The sequence below is a fragment of the Alosa sapidissima genome, chromosome 22 (genome assembly GCF_018492685.1).
Source record: "Alosa sapidissima isolate fAloSap1 chromosome 22, fAloSap1.pri, whole genome shotgun sequence".
Lineage (NCBI taxonomy): Eukaryota > Metazoa > Chordata > Actinopteri > Clupeiformes > Clupeidae > Alosa > Alosa sapidissima.
The window spans coordinates 8,228,003-8,241,785 of NC_055978.1; the positions used below are offsets into that span (position 1 = coordinate 8,228,003).

Genomic DNA, 13,783 nt, shown 5'->3' on the forward strand with positions numbered 1-13,783 from the left:
TCGTATTTTTTTACAGTGTATTCAAGACACAGACAGCTAGCGGTTGGTTAGGTCAGTGGTTCTCAACCTTTTTTCAGTGATGTACCCCCTGTGAAATATGTTTTCAGCTAAGTACCCCCTAACCAGCGCACAAGAATTACCGCTACGCTTCAAGTCGAGTTTTGACAGTGATTGACAGGTGATGGCGGGTGGCATGTGACAGGTTGGGTCGAACCATCCTGGTATGGGGGGGGACTCTGGGTTTTTAGGATAATGAAATTGAATAGCCTACAGAAATATAAAATTAATTTTATGAACTTATACTTTCCTGAAATATTTATTAAATAATTGTTTTTAAAGTATTTTTGCATGGATTCTACTTTTTAAATATATGTATATTTTAAAATCTCACGTACCCTGAAGTGCTTTCACGTACCCCCATTTGAGAACCACTGGGTTAGGTGATGTTTGCAGTAAGTAATATAAAGTGTTTTAGCCTGAAAATCACATGGCATCGCTTAGAGCACTTTTAACTAAAAGCTCTCATATGCAGGTATGTTTTCAGATCTTTTTTAAAGATGTTCACTGAACTCGCCTGTTTGATGTACAGAGGCAGGGTGTTCCACAGCTTCCGCGCATATTGGGGACACAGACGAAGGTGGAGGAGGCTGGAGACGAATTCATGAATATGAAATCAGTGTGTGTGTGTGTGTGTTGTGTTGTGTTCCTCAGGGTAAGTCTCCGAAGGACAAGGCGCAGGAGGCTGGAGACACACAGCTGGTGGCCTACCTGGAGAGTCACCTCAAGGGACAGCCTCTTCCCCATGAGGACCTGGAGACGGCCGTGTGACCCTGGGGCTGTTGGGATGGGGGCCAGGCCGACACCGCCAACACCGGTGGAACTACTACTGAGGTCAAAGTTCACAAAGGTCAACTTCTCCTCTGCCCTTCCTAAGACGGCATAGATACAGAGGTGTCTGTCTGTCAGTCAGACCACAGCGAGCCTGTTACCGAGATTACTGGAGTATTCTTCTCTCTCTCTCTGGTTTTGAAAAGACACACACACACACACACACACACACACACACACACAGACACAAACACACACACACACACAAACACACACACACACACACACACTCTCACAGAGAGAGAGATATTGGGGAAAACCAGGAATGGACACAGGGACGTGACATTACATTGTTACATTTGGACCTACCCTCCTCTGTATCTCCAAACAGTGAGCTACATTGAGCAGGACAGACTTGACCTTGTTACAGAGAGTTTTTCTTTTTTGCATTAGTGTATCTCTGCCATGGCAGTTTTGGAGTGTTTGTTGTTTTACTTTGACATGTATTTATTGGCTTTCATTGTTGTTGTTCTTTTTTTTTGTATTTATTGATTTCTTTATTTATTTATTGATTGATTGATTGATTGATTGATTGATTGTACAATAAGGGGGACCGCGTGTGTCATTATTAGCTTCCGGGTCGGACACTAGCACCTGTAGCTGTGCTGAAAAGAGGAATCCAGTTAGATGGGGTCTGCATTCTTAAAAACAGGTGTTGGGTTTTTGGGCTTAGGACGAAGACTTTGGCGCGGCCACAGCTTCGAGTGTGAGACCTTTTGGACAGACAGAGTCGCGGTCAGTCCAAGTCTGAAACATACTGTGGCTCTCACACTACCCCACCTGCCCTTGCCATCCCTCCGACACACACACACACACACACACACACAGTAAACAGTAGTCTCCATCCCCACTGTCAGGTCTGAGCGACTCCACCACGCCTAAAGTCCTCTGCTTTCTAATGCTGTAGCCGCGGTAACTCACACAGGCATTCCGGGAAACGCTGCCCTATTATTACACAGCCATGGGGATAAGGTGTGTCATCTGGGAAGAATTGTGGAATGGGATGACTTGGGAAACTGTGTAGTCACACACACACACACACACACACACACATATTCACGCCAACAAGTTACCAGAAGTTGCCCAGTCATCTCCTGACTGATTTCTCTCATCTGTGTGTTGAGTTTGAACTGATAAAGGCCAACGCAAAACAGCGTTGGTATATACAGATAGCTCTCCATATCCAACTAAAGAAACCCCAAAGAGTCAAGAAAACGGCTGACGAGAAGAAGCCTTTTTTGTAAATTTGCTTTGCAGAGGATTCTGGGAAATCTGTAGCATTGTGGCTGAACTGAATGAATCTCATGTGTCTATAAAGAGGTCTTTGTACATTACAGCTGATTCTGTTCATTCTCTTACCCTCAGTTCTCTAGGAGTGTGGTTGTGTGTGTGGTGGTATTAGTGTGACTGTGACATATTTATCCTTAGAGGGGGAAAAAAAAGAAAATAGAAGAAGAAAAAAAGAACTGAGCCATATTCAATGCAATATGAATGGATGACATTTGTGCATTAGTTGGTTTACTTTTACATTACATTAATGTTTTTTATATGACAAGAGGGAGGACATGGTTGATAGAGGAATTTGGGAGGGCAGGGGCTGGTTGGATGGTTCACTGCATCGTACCCTCGTGGGGATGTCACATTTTTCCCAAGCCGTTCCGGAGCTGTCAGGGCAGGCACAACCAGTCTTGGCTGTGTCTTTAAGCAGCATTCGCAGTGTAACAGGAGGACTAACGTCTAAGTGTCATCACCAGGAAAAGACAACATTGACGTGTGCTTGCGACATAAAAGGGGATTCCTTCATGATACTTGTTTTCTCACACACACACATACACACACACACACAAACACAGATACACACACACACACACACACACACACACACACACACAGATTGGGGGGGGGGACCAAGATGGCCTACATTTCCATTCAGCTTTTGATTCTGTTTGCTTAGTTTTCAGCGCAGATCTGTGTTTGAAGTCATTAACCAGAGATCGTCTGTGGGCTAGGTTGACTTACAGTATGAGCTGCGTTCAGTAGCCTCCCATGCACCACACAGTCAGTGAAAGCACATGGCTGTGGAAGTTCACAAATACAGTTACATGTTCTACCTGTCTCCATCTTCTCTGAGGAGTGATTTAAATATATATGACTTGATCTGATCTGATGTGGTTATATTTTATATTTTTAGTTTATTCATGATTTTTTTTGTGAATTTTAAGGATTGTTGTGCATGGGATTTGGTTACCTCTTTCGATATGTTTCCTTTTGAAGAAAAAAATGATGGCATTTTGATGGCATTATTATCTTTTTTTTAATTATTTAATTTATGACTTACAATAGAATGGTCGTACATTTTATTTTGTACAAAGATGGAACTACTTGAATGTTTTTCTTCCTATTTTTTTCTGTTTTTGTTTTTTCTTCAATGTTATTGTTGTGACATCATATTCACGTGACTGAATGTCATGACTCAGAAGTCATGTGTCGCCCCAGTTCCTCCTAAAGTCATCTTGCCCATAGAGTGAGTAGCCTGTTGTGGAACTACTGACCAAGAATATGAGAATATCAAGTGAAATGCTCCCATATGTGACCGCAATCTCTACAAAAAAGCTATTTCACACTCCAGTTTTGAAGTTTATCTACCTGAATTGGAAGAAACAAAAAAAAACATCAACTTGTTTAATTTTTGTTTATTGTGGGATGACAACACAATTGCATTTGCCTACAGTGAAAGCCTTTACACTGGTTTATGACCAACTTTGCTTTGTGAGAACTCATCACTGTCTGGTCACCCTCCTGAGAAATCTGTGATTCTCTAGGGAAACGTATCCGTTAATGTTTTTATTTCTCTCCTCACAGTTCCGTCACGGAAAGGAATTGTATTGTGCCATAAGTTATTCATAATTATAATGTTACCAGTGACACACTGAAGCAGACTCTGACCAATCAGAAAAAAAAAAAAGAAAAAAAAGACCCTCTTCTGGATCTGATGTTTCAAATGCTTTCCATTTACTTTGCCAGTGTTATCATTCAATGTAATTTTGGATTAATATACAAGCATGCCAGATTGTACAACTGTAAAATCTGAACAGGTTTTTAGAATGACAATAAATAACAAATAAAATATTGTATGGACTGAAAGTGGGTTATTAATTCTATAATGTTATCGGTATGCTTTGGCCTGTATAGCTAGATGTATAGGCCTACCCTAGACTATTTTTTTGGAATTGTTCACCATATTATTGAAATGTTGTAAAATTGCATATTGATTATATGTTGTATAATCACAGTATAGTCATATAATATTTTTTGAGGAGCAACAAAAACACAAGAATTTACTCTCTTATACCCGTATAATGAGATGTAATAAAGACAATCTTGAATTGAGTGAGAGAACGGGGTGAGATGAGCCATTTTTTACATTCTTCATATGACACATTCATATGATGTTATTCTAATGTGTCAGTGAGGTTTTGTTTTGTAACCTTCACACCAAAAAAAATTCAAAGTGTTCTACAACTCCTGTAACCAACAACTCTTTGATAACTTATAACAACTTAGATGAGCGCAACGATGAGACTAGGTGTGAGGTAAGTCAAGTAAAACATTTTTATTTTCTTCAAACAATAATTTAGTTTCTACAAACAGTAACATTTAACTGAGAATTTGTCAAATAGATTCAACTGAAAATTTACCAAAATTTAGCCCTGTGACATCTTTTGTCACCTGTTTACCTTTGAATTCACCCATTTAATTAACTTAAATAAGTCATATTAATTTGCTGCCTATAGTCTCTCTTAGTGAAACACCATATAGAACGAGGTCACAAAATCAAGGCAAACTAAAACAAAATCTTACAGATGCAACAAGTAGCTTACTAGTTAGATGGCTCAATTTACCCCAGCCCTGGTGGCACATCTTACCCCACACCACCATTTTGAAAGAAAAAACAAGCTAATGATTTTGTTTTGCTACTGTACATCATATCTTAACAGGGCACGCATCAGAATGTTGTTCAATTGTTTTCTCTAAATCACCCAAACTCTGAATGGAATCCACTTGGAGAGCAAACAATCATATTTTTAAAATGTGTTTTTACCAATTGCCATGGGCATGTGCTGTACCTTTTCACAGATTGTAAAGAATGATTCCCTCTTCCTTAAAATGCTGTCACGGTTTCCTAGGGGGAAAGGTGGCTCATCTTACCCCGTTCTCCCCTGACTTTCTTGAGCAAAACAGCGTGATAGATTTCGGAAGAGGGCTTATTGAACTGGGAACAAATCTAAGCAACTTTTCAGTGGACAAATGTTGCAGTGTTATCTGTGGTAAGCAGAGGTGGAAAAAGTACGAAAATATTGTACTCAAGTAAAAGTACCAATACTTTGATGAAATATTACTCAAGTACAAGTTAAAATACCGATCTGAAAATGCACTCAAGTAAAAGTAAAAAGTAGTTCATTTAAAATGTACTTTAAGTAAAAGTATTTAATACAAAAATAAAAGTTTTTTTTTTTTTTGGGGGGGGGGGGGGGTACCAGAACAACCAGTTTTACCAGAGACTTTCTAATGAGGAGATACAGCACTCAAAAAATCCTCCATAGTAATGCATGGGGTTGGTTTGTCTACACATACTGTATCACAACCCTTCCGCGGCCAAACGTCGACATGTGAATACATTGAGCCAATCATGTGGTGTGCTGTGAAGACATCGTGACAATCATCTGTTGTGATCTCGCCGCTGGAGCAAGATTGGTGTTGTGAAGCCTTGCGCACACGCATTTCTGACGAAATAGATGCCCGATAAGTGCTCAAAAAGCGGTGCAATATGGCCGCCGAGTGGAAGTACTTGCCTAAAAGGACTTTGGTCCTAGCTCAAGTTGCTGCAGCCAGCAGCTACGGCAGCCATGTTCATGCTCCCAGTGTGTAGCGCTGTAGCTGCAGCAACTCCAGCTAGGTAAAACCGATTGTTTCCGTTTTGTTCATACCGACAGTACTCGGTGACGTTGAGAAATGTGAAAAATGTGAAAAATCACCAGAATTCTCCTTTAAGTTTGAGCAGTAGTTGATTTTCAAAGTTAGTTGCACTCATCCTTGGTCACTTTGCAGTGAACAGTAATCCAGCACAACTGAAAAGCCCCACACAGGCAGCTGAGGCAGGCAGGCCAATGGAGTTTTTTTATATTTGGAAACGAGCAGAAGGTTCAGCAGATTAAAGGCCATCGAACTGGCGGGGAAAGTGGGAAGTATAGGGTCCCAATAATACGTAATCCACACATAAAAAATCCAAACAACTCCATAAGTAGAGTCATGTGTAATGAAGTGGAATAACACAGGGAAAAAGTATTGAACACGCTAAGAAAAAGCACTAAGGCAAGGAAAGGGAAGGAACGAGCTGGAATCTGTAAGTAGTTAGAGAGTAGTTATCCTTTCTATCTGTGCAAATTAATATAAGCTTGGTTAGTAGCCTACATATTGATGGGCTATAAAAAGGTTTTTCATTACCAAGGTGTCACACAAGAAACATTTCATGATGGATAAAAGCAAAAAGCTCTCCCAAGACCTTTGCAACCTTATTGTTGCAAAACATATCAATGAAACTGGTTACAGATGCATTTCAAAACTTCAGAATCTTCCAGTAAGCAGCATGGGAGCCATTATCTGCAAGTGGAAGGAACATCATTGCATCATCAACCGGCCATGCATAGGATCTCCTCGCAATATTTCTGACCAGGGAGTCAGAAGGATAGTCAATTCCAAGAGCCAAGGACCACTCAGAGAAAGCTCCAGAAAGACTTGAAGGCAGCCAATTCAATTCAATTCAATTAAACAGTTCTGGAAAAAACTAAAGATCAGGATTCACAAGAGGGACCCCTGGAATCTGTTTAGAACAATGGGCCAAAATCACACCTGATACTGCGACTAATACGTTTTGTCATACAGGAAATGTCTTGAAGCTGTCATTACAAACAAAGGCTTTTCCACAAAGTATTGAAGAAATTTCACTAGGCATGTTCAATACTTTTTTCCTGTGTCATTCCACTTTATTACACATAACTCTTATGTTTGGATTTTTTATATGTGTTGATATAATGTGTGGTGAAATTTTCAAATAGACTCACCGGAAGTTTAGGCTAATTACTGAAAAAACATTTAAGCGTTCAATACTTATTTCCACCTATATTTATTTTACCTGAATATTTTAACTTCCAAATTAAATGTCAAAATGAATGTCAGACGAAATTTAAAGTTTGACTGACTGGATTTTGAATACAACATAGTGAAAACTGTCTAAGGTCACTCACTCTCCCTTCCCAAAGAGCTAAATGGTTTAGTCCGCCTGCACGATTCATAAGGTAGTCTATCTTTTGTTTATTAAGTTGAGCATCACTAGTAGGCCTAGTGGACCGCTAATTGTTGTTCTGCTGGTGCAATGCCTTTCTCCAAGAAAGCCAAGTCAGGTTACCAAAAACAAAGGCCAAAACAGGAAAAAGAGAGAGACATTAAAATGAGGGGAAACAACTGGTAATAAACTTATTTCCAAAGAAAGGTGAGCACAAACCTCAAAACACGAAATTCCATGGTGTTTGCTTGAATATCTCCGCAATCATTAGTGCTAAAACGAACTGAGACAACTCATTGAAATAGCGGAAAATACATACACATGTAATCTGATGCATCTTGTGATCCAGCTCCATCTCCATCACTTTCAGAAAGACTGCATGGCGCCAGCTTGATTCATGTCCTGTTGTAGGCTAGCCTACATGCTGATCATTATCACTAGGCTAGTGGTTTAGGGCGCAATTTCTTTTCTCTCCCTTTCTGTTTTCGTTAGTCTTAACTTTTTTTTTTTACTCAAGTAACAGATGGGATTTTTGATGTAGCGAAGTACAATACTTCACTCAAAATGTAATCAAGTAAAATTTAAAATAACGATTTTATAAACTACTTAAAAAATACAAAATACACAGAAAAACTACTCAATACAGTAACGTGAGTAAGTGTATTTTGTTACTTTCCACCTCTGGTGGTAAGTAGAAAAACTGTTCTGCTGTCACCATAGACAGTGTCACCGATGTGACGTTTTCTGACGTAATTGTGACGCTACAAGGAAGTCGACGACGGCGTAAAGACGCTTCAGTTTCGCATTTGCATTTAGTTCTCTGAATTTCTCCACTGTCTACCGGCATGGCAGCCACGGAGTCCGCGCTCAAAGAAACACAGTAAGTGTAAGGCTTTTAAAGTTAGAGTTATAGAGATATAGATGTCCTAACTAACTTTATCTAACAGGGTTAACATCAAATTTCTAACAGCACCAACTTTGAGTGATGAAATGCGATAACTTTTGCAATTTGTTTGTCACAATCGCCAATTTGCTGATATAATGCATTGATGAATACATTTGTACAGTAGGCCTACATCTATGAAATCTGACAAAACGTTTAGCTAAAAGTTTAACGAAAAGTTTCAGTTAAGTCCGGTTACATTAAATTAATGTGTAAGCTAGCCATGTAACCAAAGTTCATTGAAACTTAACAACAAACTTCGCGAGTTTACGCTAGTAATACTGCATGAAACGAAGTGTGTGAGAATATCAAGGATAGGTGATATGTTAAATTAAAAAAGAAAGGTAGCCTAAAGTTATCCTAGTTGTTGGACGTAGACCTACATCGCAAGGACATGCCTTGGCATGTTGGTTGGAGGTATAGCCTACTGTACACTGCCCCACAGTTAGTCTACATAAATTATTTAACATGCAGTGTCATACTTTTATCATCGCACACTTTATAAGTATATTTAATTTAATATTAACCTAAGTAACAGTTAAGGGTGCCTTGAGGATATGATAGTTTGTTTTGGGTGTAGTCCGGCTAGTCAATGCTTAACTCACAGTGCAGTTCAGAGTTCATTTCGTGATGCAGAGAAGGGCTATCTTTTCTCTTTTACGACTTCTCCATTGTCAGTAAACACAAAGTGCATAAAAATGCTCCTTTTGATTTTATTAGGCCTACAGTGCCGTTTGCACTTTGCCCATAGGCTAGTCTACACCTTAAAAATCTGTCGTTGGCACCCTGTATCTTTGGCACCCTGTCTTGTTCATTCTACCTCTGCCCCCTTTTCCCTTCCCATACTGAGACGGGCATAATAAGCCTTCCCATAGTATTCCCTGCATGTGGCTGTTCCCATCTGTCTCCTCCATTCACTCGTAATAGGATGTCCTTGTGTTAAAGTGAGCCAATGGCGAACGGGCACACAGGAGAGGAAGTCGGCATGGGGCCGGGCGCTCCTGAGGACAGCATGGAGCTCCGTATCCTCATGGCATACGCCAAAAAACGCAGACCCTCAGACAAGCGTCTGCAGTGCCAGCTCAGCATCACCAAACCATCGGTAACACCGTCGGCCACGACAGAGGCCAACAATGACTCGCAGAACACCCCGCCAAAGAAGAAGTGGTATCGTAAGCTGCCCAGCTGTCTCCGCTCAAAGACCAAAGATCCAGATCTGCAGCCGGATCTTTCGGATGATGATAGTCGACCCCAGCCTGCTTCACTTAGTCCTTCTACAGGTAATACACACACACACACACACACACACACACACACACACACACACACACACACATATATATATATATATATATATATATATATATATATATATATATATATATATATATATATATATAATCACAGGCACTTACACTGAAAGTTGAATCGATTTAGCCTACCACTTATCGCTTACTCCAAGGTCTCCTAATTTACTGAATCTTGATTGTCATTCCCCTATAGTGAGTTGCTTTGGAAATAAGTGTTTGTCACATGTTACATGAGTAAAGCTAAATACTTGCTTCACCAGCTGGGCTACGGCAACACATGTAGGACAAACAGTATGTGGACGAATGCCAAAATGCACCTGTGAAAAATTCCCCCAAACTGCACCTGTGCAGTCACCAGAGAATTTTTTTTTTTTTTCATTCATCAACCGTCTCTGACCATAGTATCCCAAAGAGGAATGATTGTTGAGAATTGTAGTCTGTCATGGTGTAGTCTAGTTTGAACCTGCATTCCCAGAATACATTTACATAACTCTGTTTAGCTACAGGTTTGCCTAAGCTGGTTGATTAGGTTTGTTCTTATCGCTCTTTATCACATGTGGAAAGTCTGTGTCATAGACTTCTCCAAAGTGACTCATGATGTTGTGTGAAATCAGGTGACAAGGTGGCTGGAAAGCTGACACAGCTATCAACCGCTGTTCCCTTTCTTCAGGGAGACTTGGAAACCGACTGCCCTGAAGGTCAGAATTCCCTTTTAGGTTGACCAGTTGTTGTTTTCATGATGGGGCAGGGGGGGAACTCCTTCATACCTAACTAATAGTGTAATTTGCTGTCATTATTGGATTTCTTTTCAGGACCGTTAAACAAATCTATATTTAGTGTACATTGTAGACACTTGCCACTACCTTCCTCCCTATCCTGGCTCCCTCATCCTCTCCCTCCCTTGACTTTGTTTGAACTGTTAAGGCCCATTCACACCAAGAAAGATAACGATAACCACAACGATAAAAGCGTTCACACTGAACAGCGATAAACAAAGTTTCTCCTTGTGTTAATGAATGTGACGGTTAAAATTCGATAGGTTCTGATTGGCTATTAGCTTTTTATCGTTCTGAAAATCACTCTGAAATTGATTCCCAACTATATTGTTCTTCATGTTGTTATCGTTATAGTTTATGTGTGAACGTCATCATTCATACTAACGAGAACAATATTTAATAGTTATTGTTATCGTTATCGTTCTTGGTGTGAATGGGCCTTTATTCTGTTCTATGTGAGTAGCTGCACTTACAATATCCTAGTGCCACTGTACCTTCTATTATAACTTTATTGTACCTTGATTGCCGTTGTGCCGTATAGGACATTCAAGACTCACTCATAGCTTTCTAATGAGTGGTGAAGATCCTCCATTATGCCAATTTTGCAAAATGCCTACTGTCAGTGAGCCATATTTTGATCTGTTGCCCTGCCTTGAAAACCAAAAGACAACAATTTTATCACCAAAATTCCATGGCTGACAGTTTCAGGAAGGTCCCACCTTTTGAAGGTTTTAGAATAACTTACTAGCATAGATTTAAAAAATTAAGCTCCTCTAACACACAATGCTCTGGCCATTAAATAGCCTTGGTTGCTGAAATGGCGTTTTACATTACATTACATTTAGCAGACACTTCTTGACCAAAGTGACTTACATATGTCAGCTATATTACAAGGAATCACATTGTCCCCGGAGCAACTTGGGGTTAAGTGCCTTGCTCAAGGGCACAATGGTGCAAGCCGGGAATTGAACCGAACTTTCAGGCTACTACACGCTAGCCCAGCACCTTACCCACTACACTACCACCGCCCCTAAAATTAAACAAACAAACAAACCTTGATTGTTGTAAGTCATTTAGATAAAAAGCATCAGTTAAGTTACTAAATGTGAAAGTATTGTAGGTCCTGATAGTAGCTGAACATTACTCATATCTGGTCACTGCTAAGCTTTCAGTGTGACAGTTCAGTCATGTTACTGTGTTGTTTATTGTTATTGTTTGTTCTACTGACTATGTTGTAAGTGACTTTGGATAAAAGCATCTGCCAAGTAACCGTAACCAAATTTGTCCTTTCTCTTCCACAGACATTGCTCAGGAGCTTGCAAAGTTGCTTCGTGATTCTGGTGACGAGTTGAATGAAAAGGTAACACAGCCTCAAAAAGCTACAGAAATAAGCAAGCTGCACTACCTATGCCGTCCAGAGGGTGGCACTGTGCGCACTAATAATGAGAGACTTTGTGGCTTCTGTCTGTTTCAGTGCCTTGATCACGGCAACATGATGCCTTTGTGTGTAACATCTATCCAACACACATTGTTGAGGGGCAAAAATATGTGTGCTCTGCAGTTCTTTAAAATCAACTTGGTTGTTGTAATCAACACAATAACTTGACCTCTCTGGGAGCTTGTCTGTTGTCATGTTAGTCAAATTTTAGTATTGGTGTCTTGGACTTAAACATAGATGGAACTGAAGTATTGGTGGGTCATCTCATGCAATGCCATATTTTTTTTTTTCCAAAGTGTTTGTTTTTTCATAGAAATAGCATGTACATGCTGCATTTTTGCTGAAGCCTACTGCAGTTGGAAATGCATACAGCCTTTTTTGTGTCTTCTCACCATCTCCACCCCTTGTCTGGTTACGTCCATCTCCATAGATCAAGAACGACAAAGCCCTTCACGATCGCCTCGTGAGATCCTTCGACTACGGCCTCTTCTCGAGGATCACCACGGCCTTCCTGGGGAAGCTCAACCTGTCCAGCGCGCAGAGTGAGGAGGAGGCCCAGATCGCCATGACCTGTGAGGTGGTGACCCGCCTCAGCACCATGGATACACTTCCTGTGAGCCAGACCATGGGCTTTGGCGCCTGCTACCTGAAGGACTACTTTTCGCCCTGGGTCCAACAGCACGGAGGCTGGGTGAGTTCTGTTATCTGTACAGTCCTGGTTTTGTAATATAAAATGGGGTAATAGAGGAAGTAGCTCGGACGAAGTAATACACTATCCCAGCCAGTTAACAACATTGGATCAGGATCATAGTAGGGAATTGTGGCTCATTGAATGGCTGTTGAGCTCAAAATATCTACAAACATTTGCGTGTTTCAAGACCTGCAGGTTTTAATCACAAAAAAGTATTTGAAGTTTATATTATAATTTATTATATACTATACTATATATTATAGGCTGGTTGAAATATATTTTTGTTCTTGTTTATAGGACAAAGTTTTCGAATCAGATGAGGAACAGGATTGAGGAACAAGTTTCATGGACTCCCTGCCACATTCCTATTGGTTGCACTATCAAAATGATTGCTTCTTATTGGTTAATCTCAGGGTTACAGTATCTACCTTGTGTTTACTTCCAGAAAGCTGACACTCACTCTCAAGTCTGCCCAATTAAGTCACATTGTTGTACCAAGGACGTTACGGGTACTTTAAGAGCGGTAGTGGATATCACTACTCGATGTAGTGTTCTCTGTGGAAAGACGGTTGCATGTTGAGATATTTAATCAAAAATATCCAAAAGAAGTGCAGTTTCGAACATGACCTCCGGGAGAAAAGCTGACTTTGTAGCAGCTGTCCCTGATCAGTAGCAGACTGGCCCCCAATCTGAGTAGCATCGTTGCCAGAGGCTGCTGATACATGGCCATGTGTTGGGATTGTAATCAGGCTGTGTTGGGATTATAATCTGACTGTGTTGAGACTGCAATCTCTGTCAAACACTATCTGTTGAAAGGTCACCTCACCAGATGTAGGACAGTGGAAGTAACCCAAGAAAAGTATATAGAGGACCTTTATTTTTTTTCTTTCGTTAACACTCAACTTGTGCACTTTAAAGCAGCTGGTGTATTTGAATTTAGATTTTTTTTGAATGTCTGATCAGTGTTTAAGTGATCATTTATCCCAAACAACATAATGTGTTATATTGTAGTTTTGCCCCTAGCATCTGATATATGCTGTAGCTTTTTAGTTTCTTTTATTTTTTTTCAGGCTTGCAAATGATAATGTTAAATGAGTATGTACTATAGACTATATATATATATATATATATATATATATATATATATATATATTTTAAACATATTTTAATGAACTGTCTAATTGCAAGCCATGGTCATGCAGATTTATTCAAATAAAACAAATACCTTATTTTTGTAAAGAATTCATTGTGTGTGTGTTTGTGCTATTTGTATATGAAGACAGTCCTGGAATGTGTGTCGACACTTTTCCTTCGGTCCGAGGCGTACATAAGCTGTGAGAAACCTGAGCCGTTCACGGCACCTGTCTAACTTGCTTTCAGGTTACAGCCTCAGT

At 40.0% G+C, this 13,783-nt stretch overlaps 2 protein-coding genes across 8 annotated transcripts in view; both read left to right on the forward strand.

The window, feature by feature from the left end:
* Positions 1–4,017, forward strand: part of dgki (diacylglycerol kinase, iota) — a 106,673-nt gene extending 102,656 nt beyond the window's left edge. For all 6 annotated transcript variants that reach the window (XM_042078121.1, XM_042078122.1, XM_042078123.1 and 3 more), the window contains one exon: positions 712–4,017. In XM_042078121.1, the coding sequence (XP_041934055.1) occupies positions 712–828 (117 nt within the window). In that variant the 3' untranslated portion in view covers positions 829–4,017. The remainder of the gene's footprint in view (positions 1–711) is intronic.
* Positions 4,018–7,981: 3,964 nt separating this feature from the next.
* On the forward strand, positions 7,982–13,505 carry LOC121696941 (apoptosis facilitator Bcl-2-like protein 14). Of its 2 annotated transcripts, none has more exons than XM_042078111.1 (6): positions 7,982–8,111; positions 9,120–9,454; positions 10,099–10,182; positions 11,562–11,620; positions 12,129–12,389; positions 12,687–13,505. In XM_042078111.1, exons 1-6 carry the CDS (start codon positions 8,077–8,079, stop codon positions 12,720–12,722), a joined length of 810 nt encoding a protein of 269 aa, XP_041934045.1. In that variant the 5' UTR covers positions 7,982–8,076; the 3' UTR covers positions 12,723–13,505. The 2 variants fall into 2 exon arrangements, with proteins under 2 accessions (XP_041934045.1, XP_041934046.1); XM_042078112.1 differs by having other exon boundaries at positions 8,046–8,111; positions 9,102–9,454.
* Positions 13,506–13,783: the final 278 nt, after the last annotated feature.

Excerpts from the sequence above, each read along its gene's own strand:
- LOC121696941 (XM_042078111.1), top strand. The coding sequence starts at position 8,077 with ATGGCAGCCACGGAGTCCGCGCTCAAAGAAACACA. Across the intron at positions 8,112-9,119 it reads TCCGCGCTCAAAGAAACACA|TGAGCCAATGGCGAACGGGC; the intron begins GTAAGTGTAAGG and ends CTTGTGTTAAAG. Across the intron at positions 11,621-12,128 it reads GTGACGAGTTGAATGAAAAG|ATCAAGAACGACAAAGCCCT; the intron begins GTAACACAGCCT and ends CCATCTCCATAG.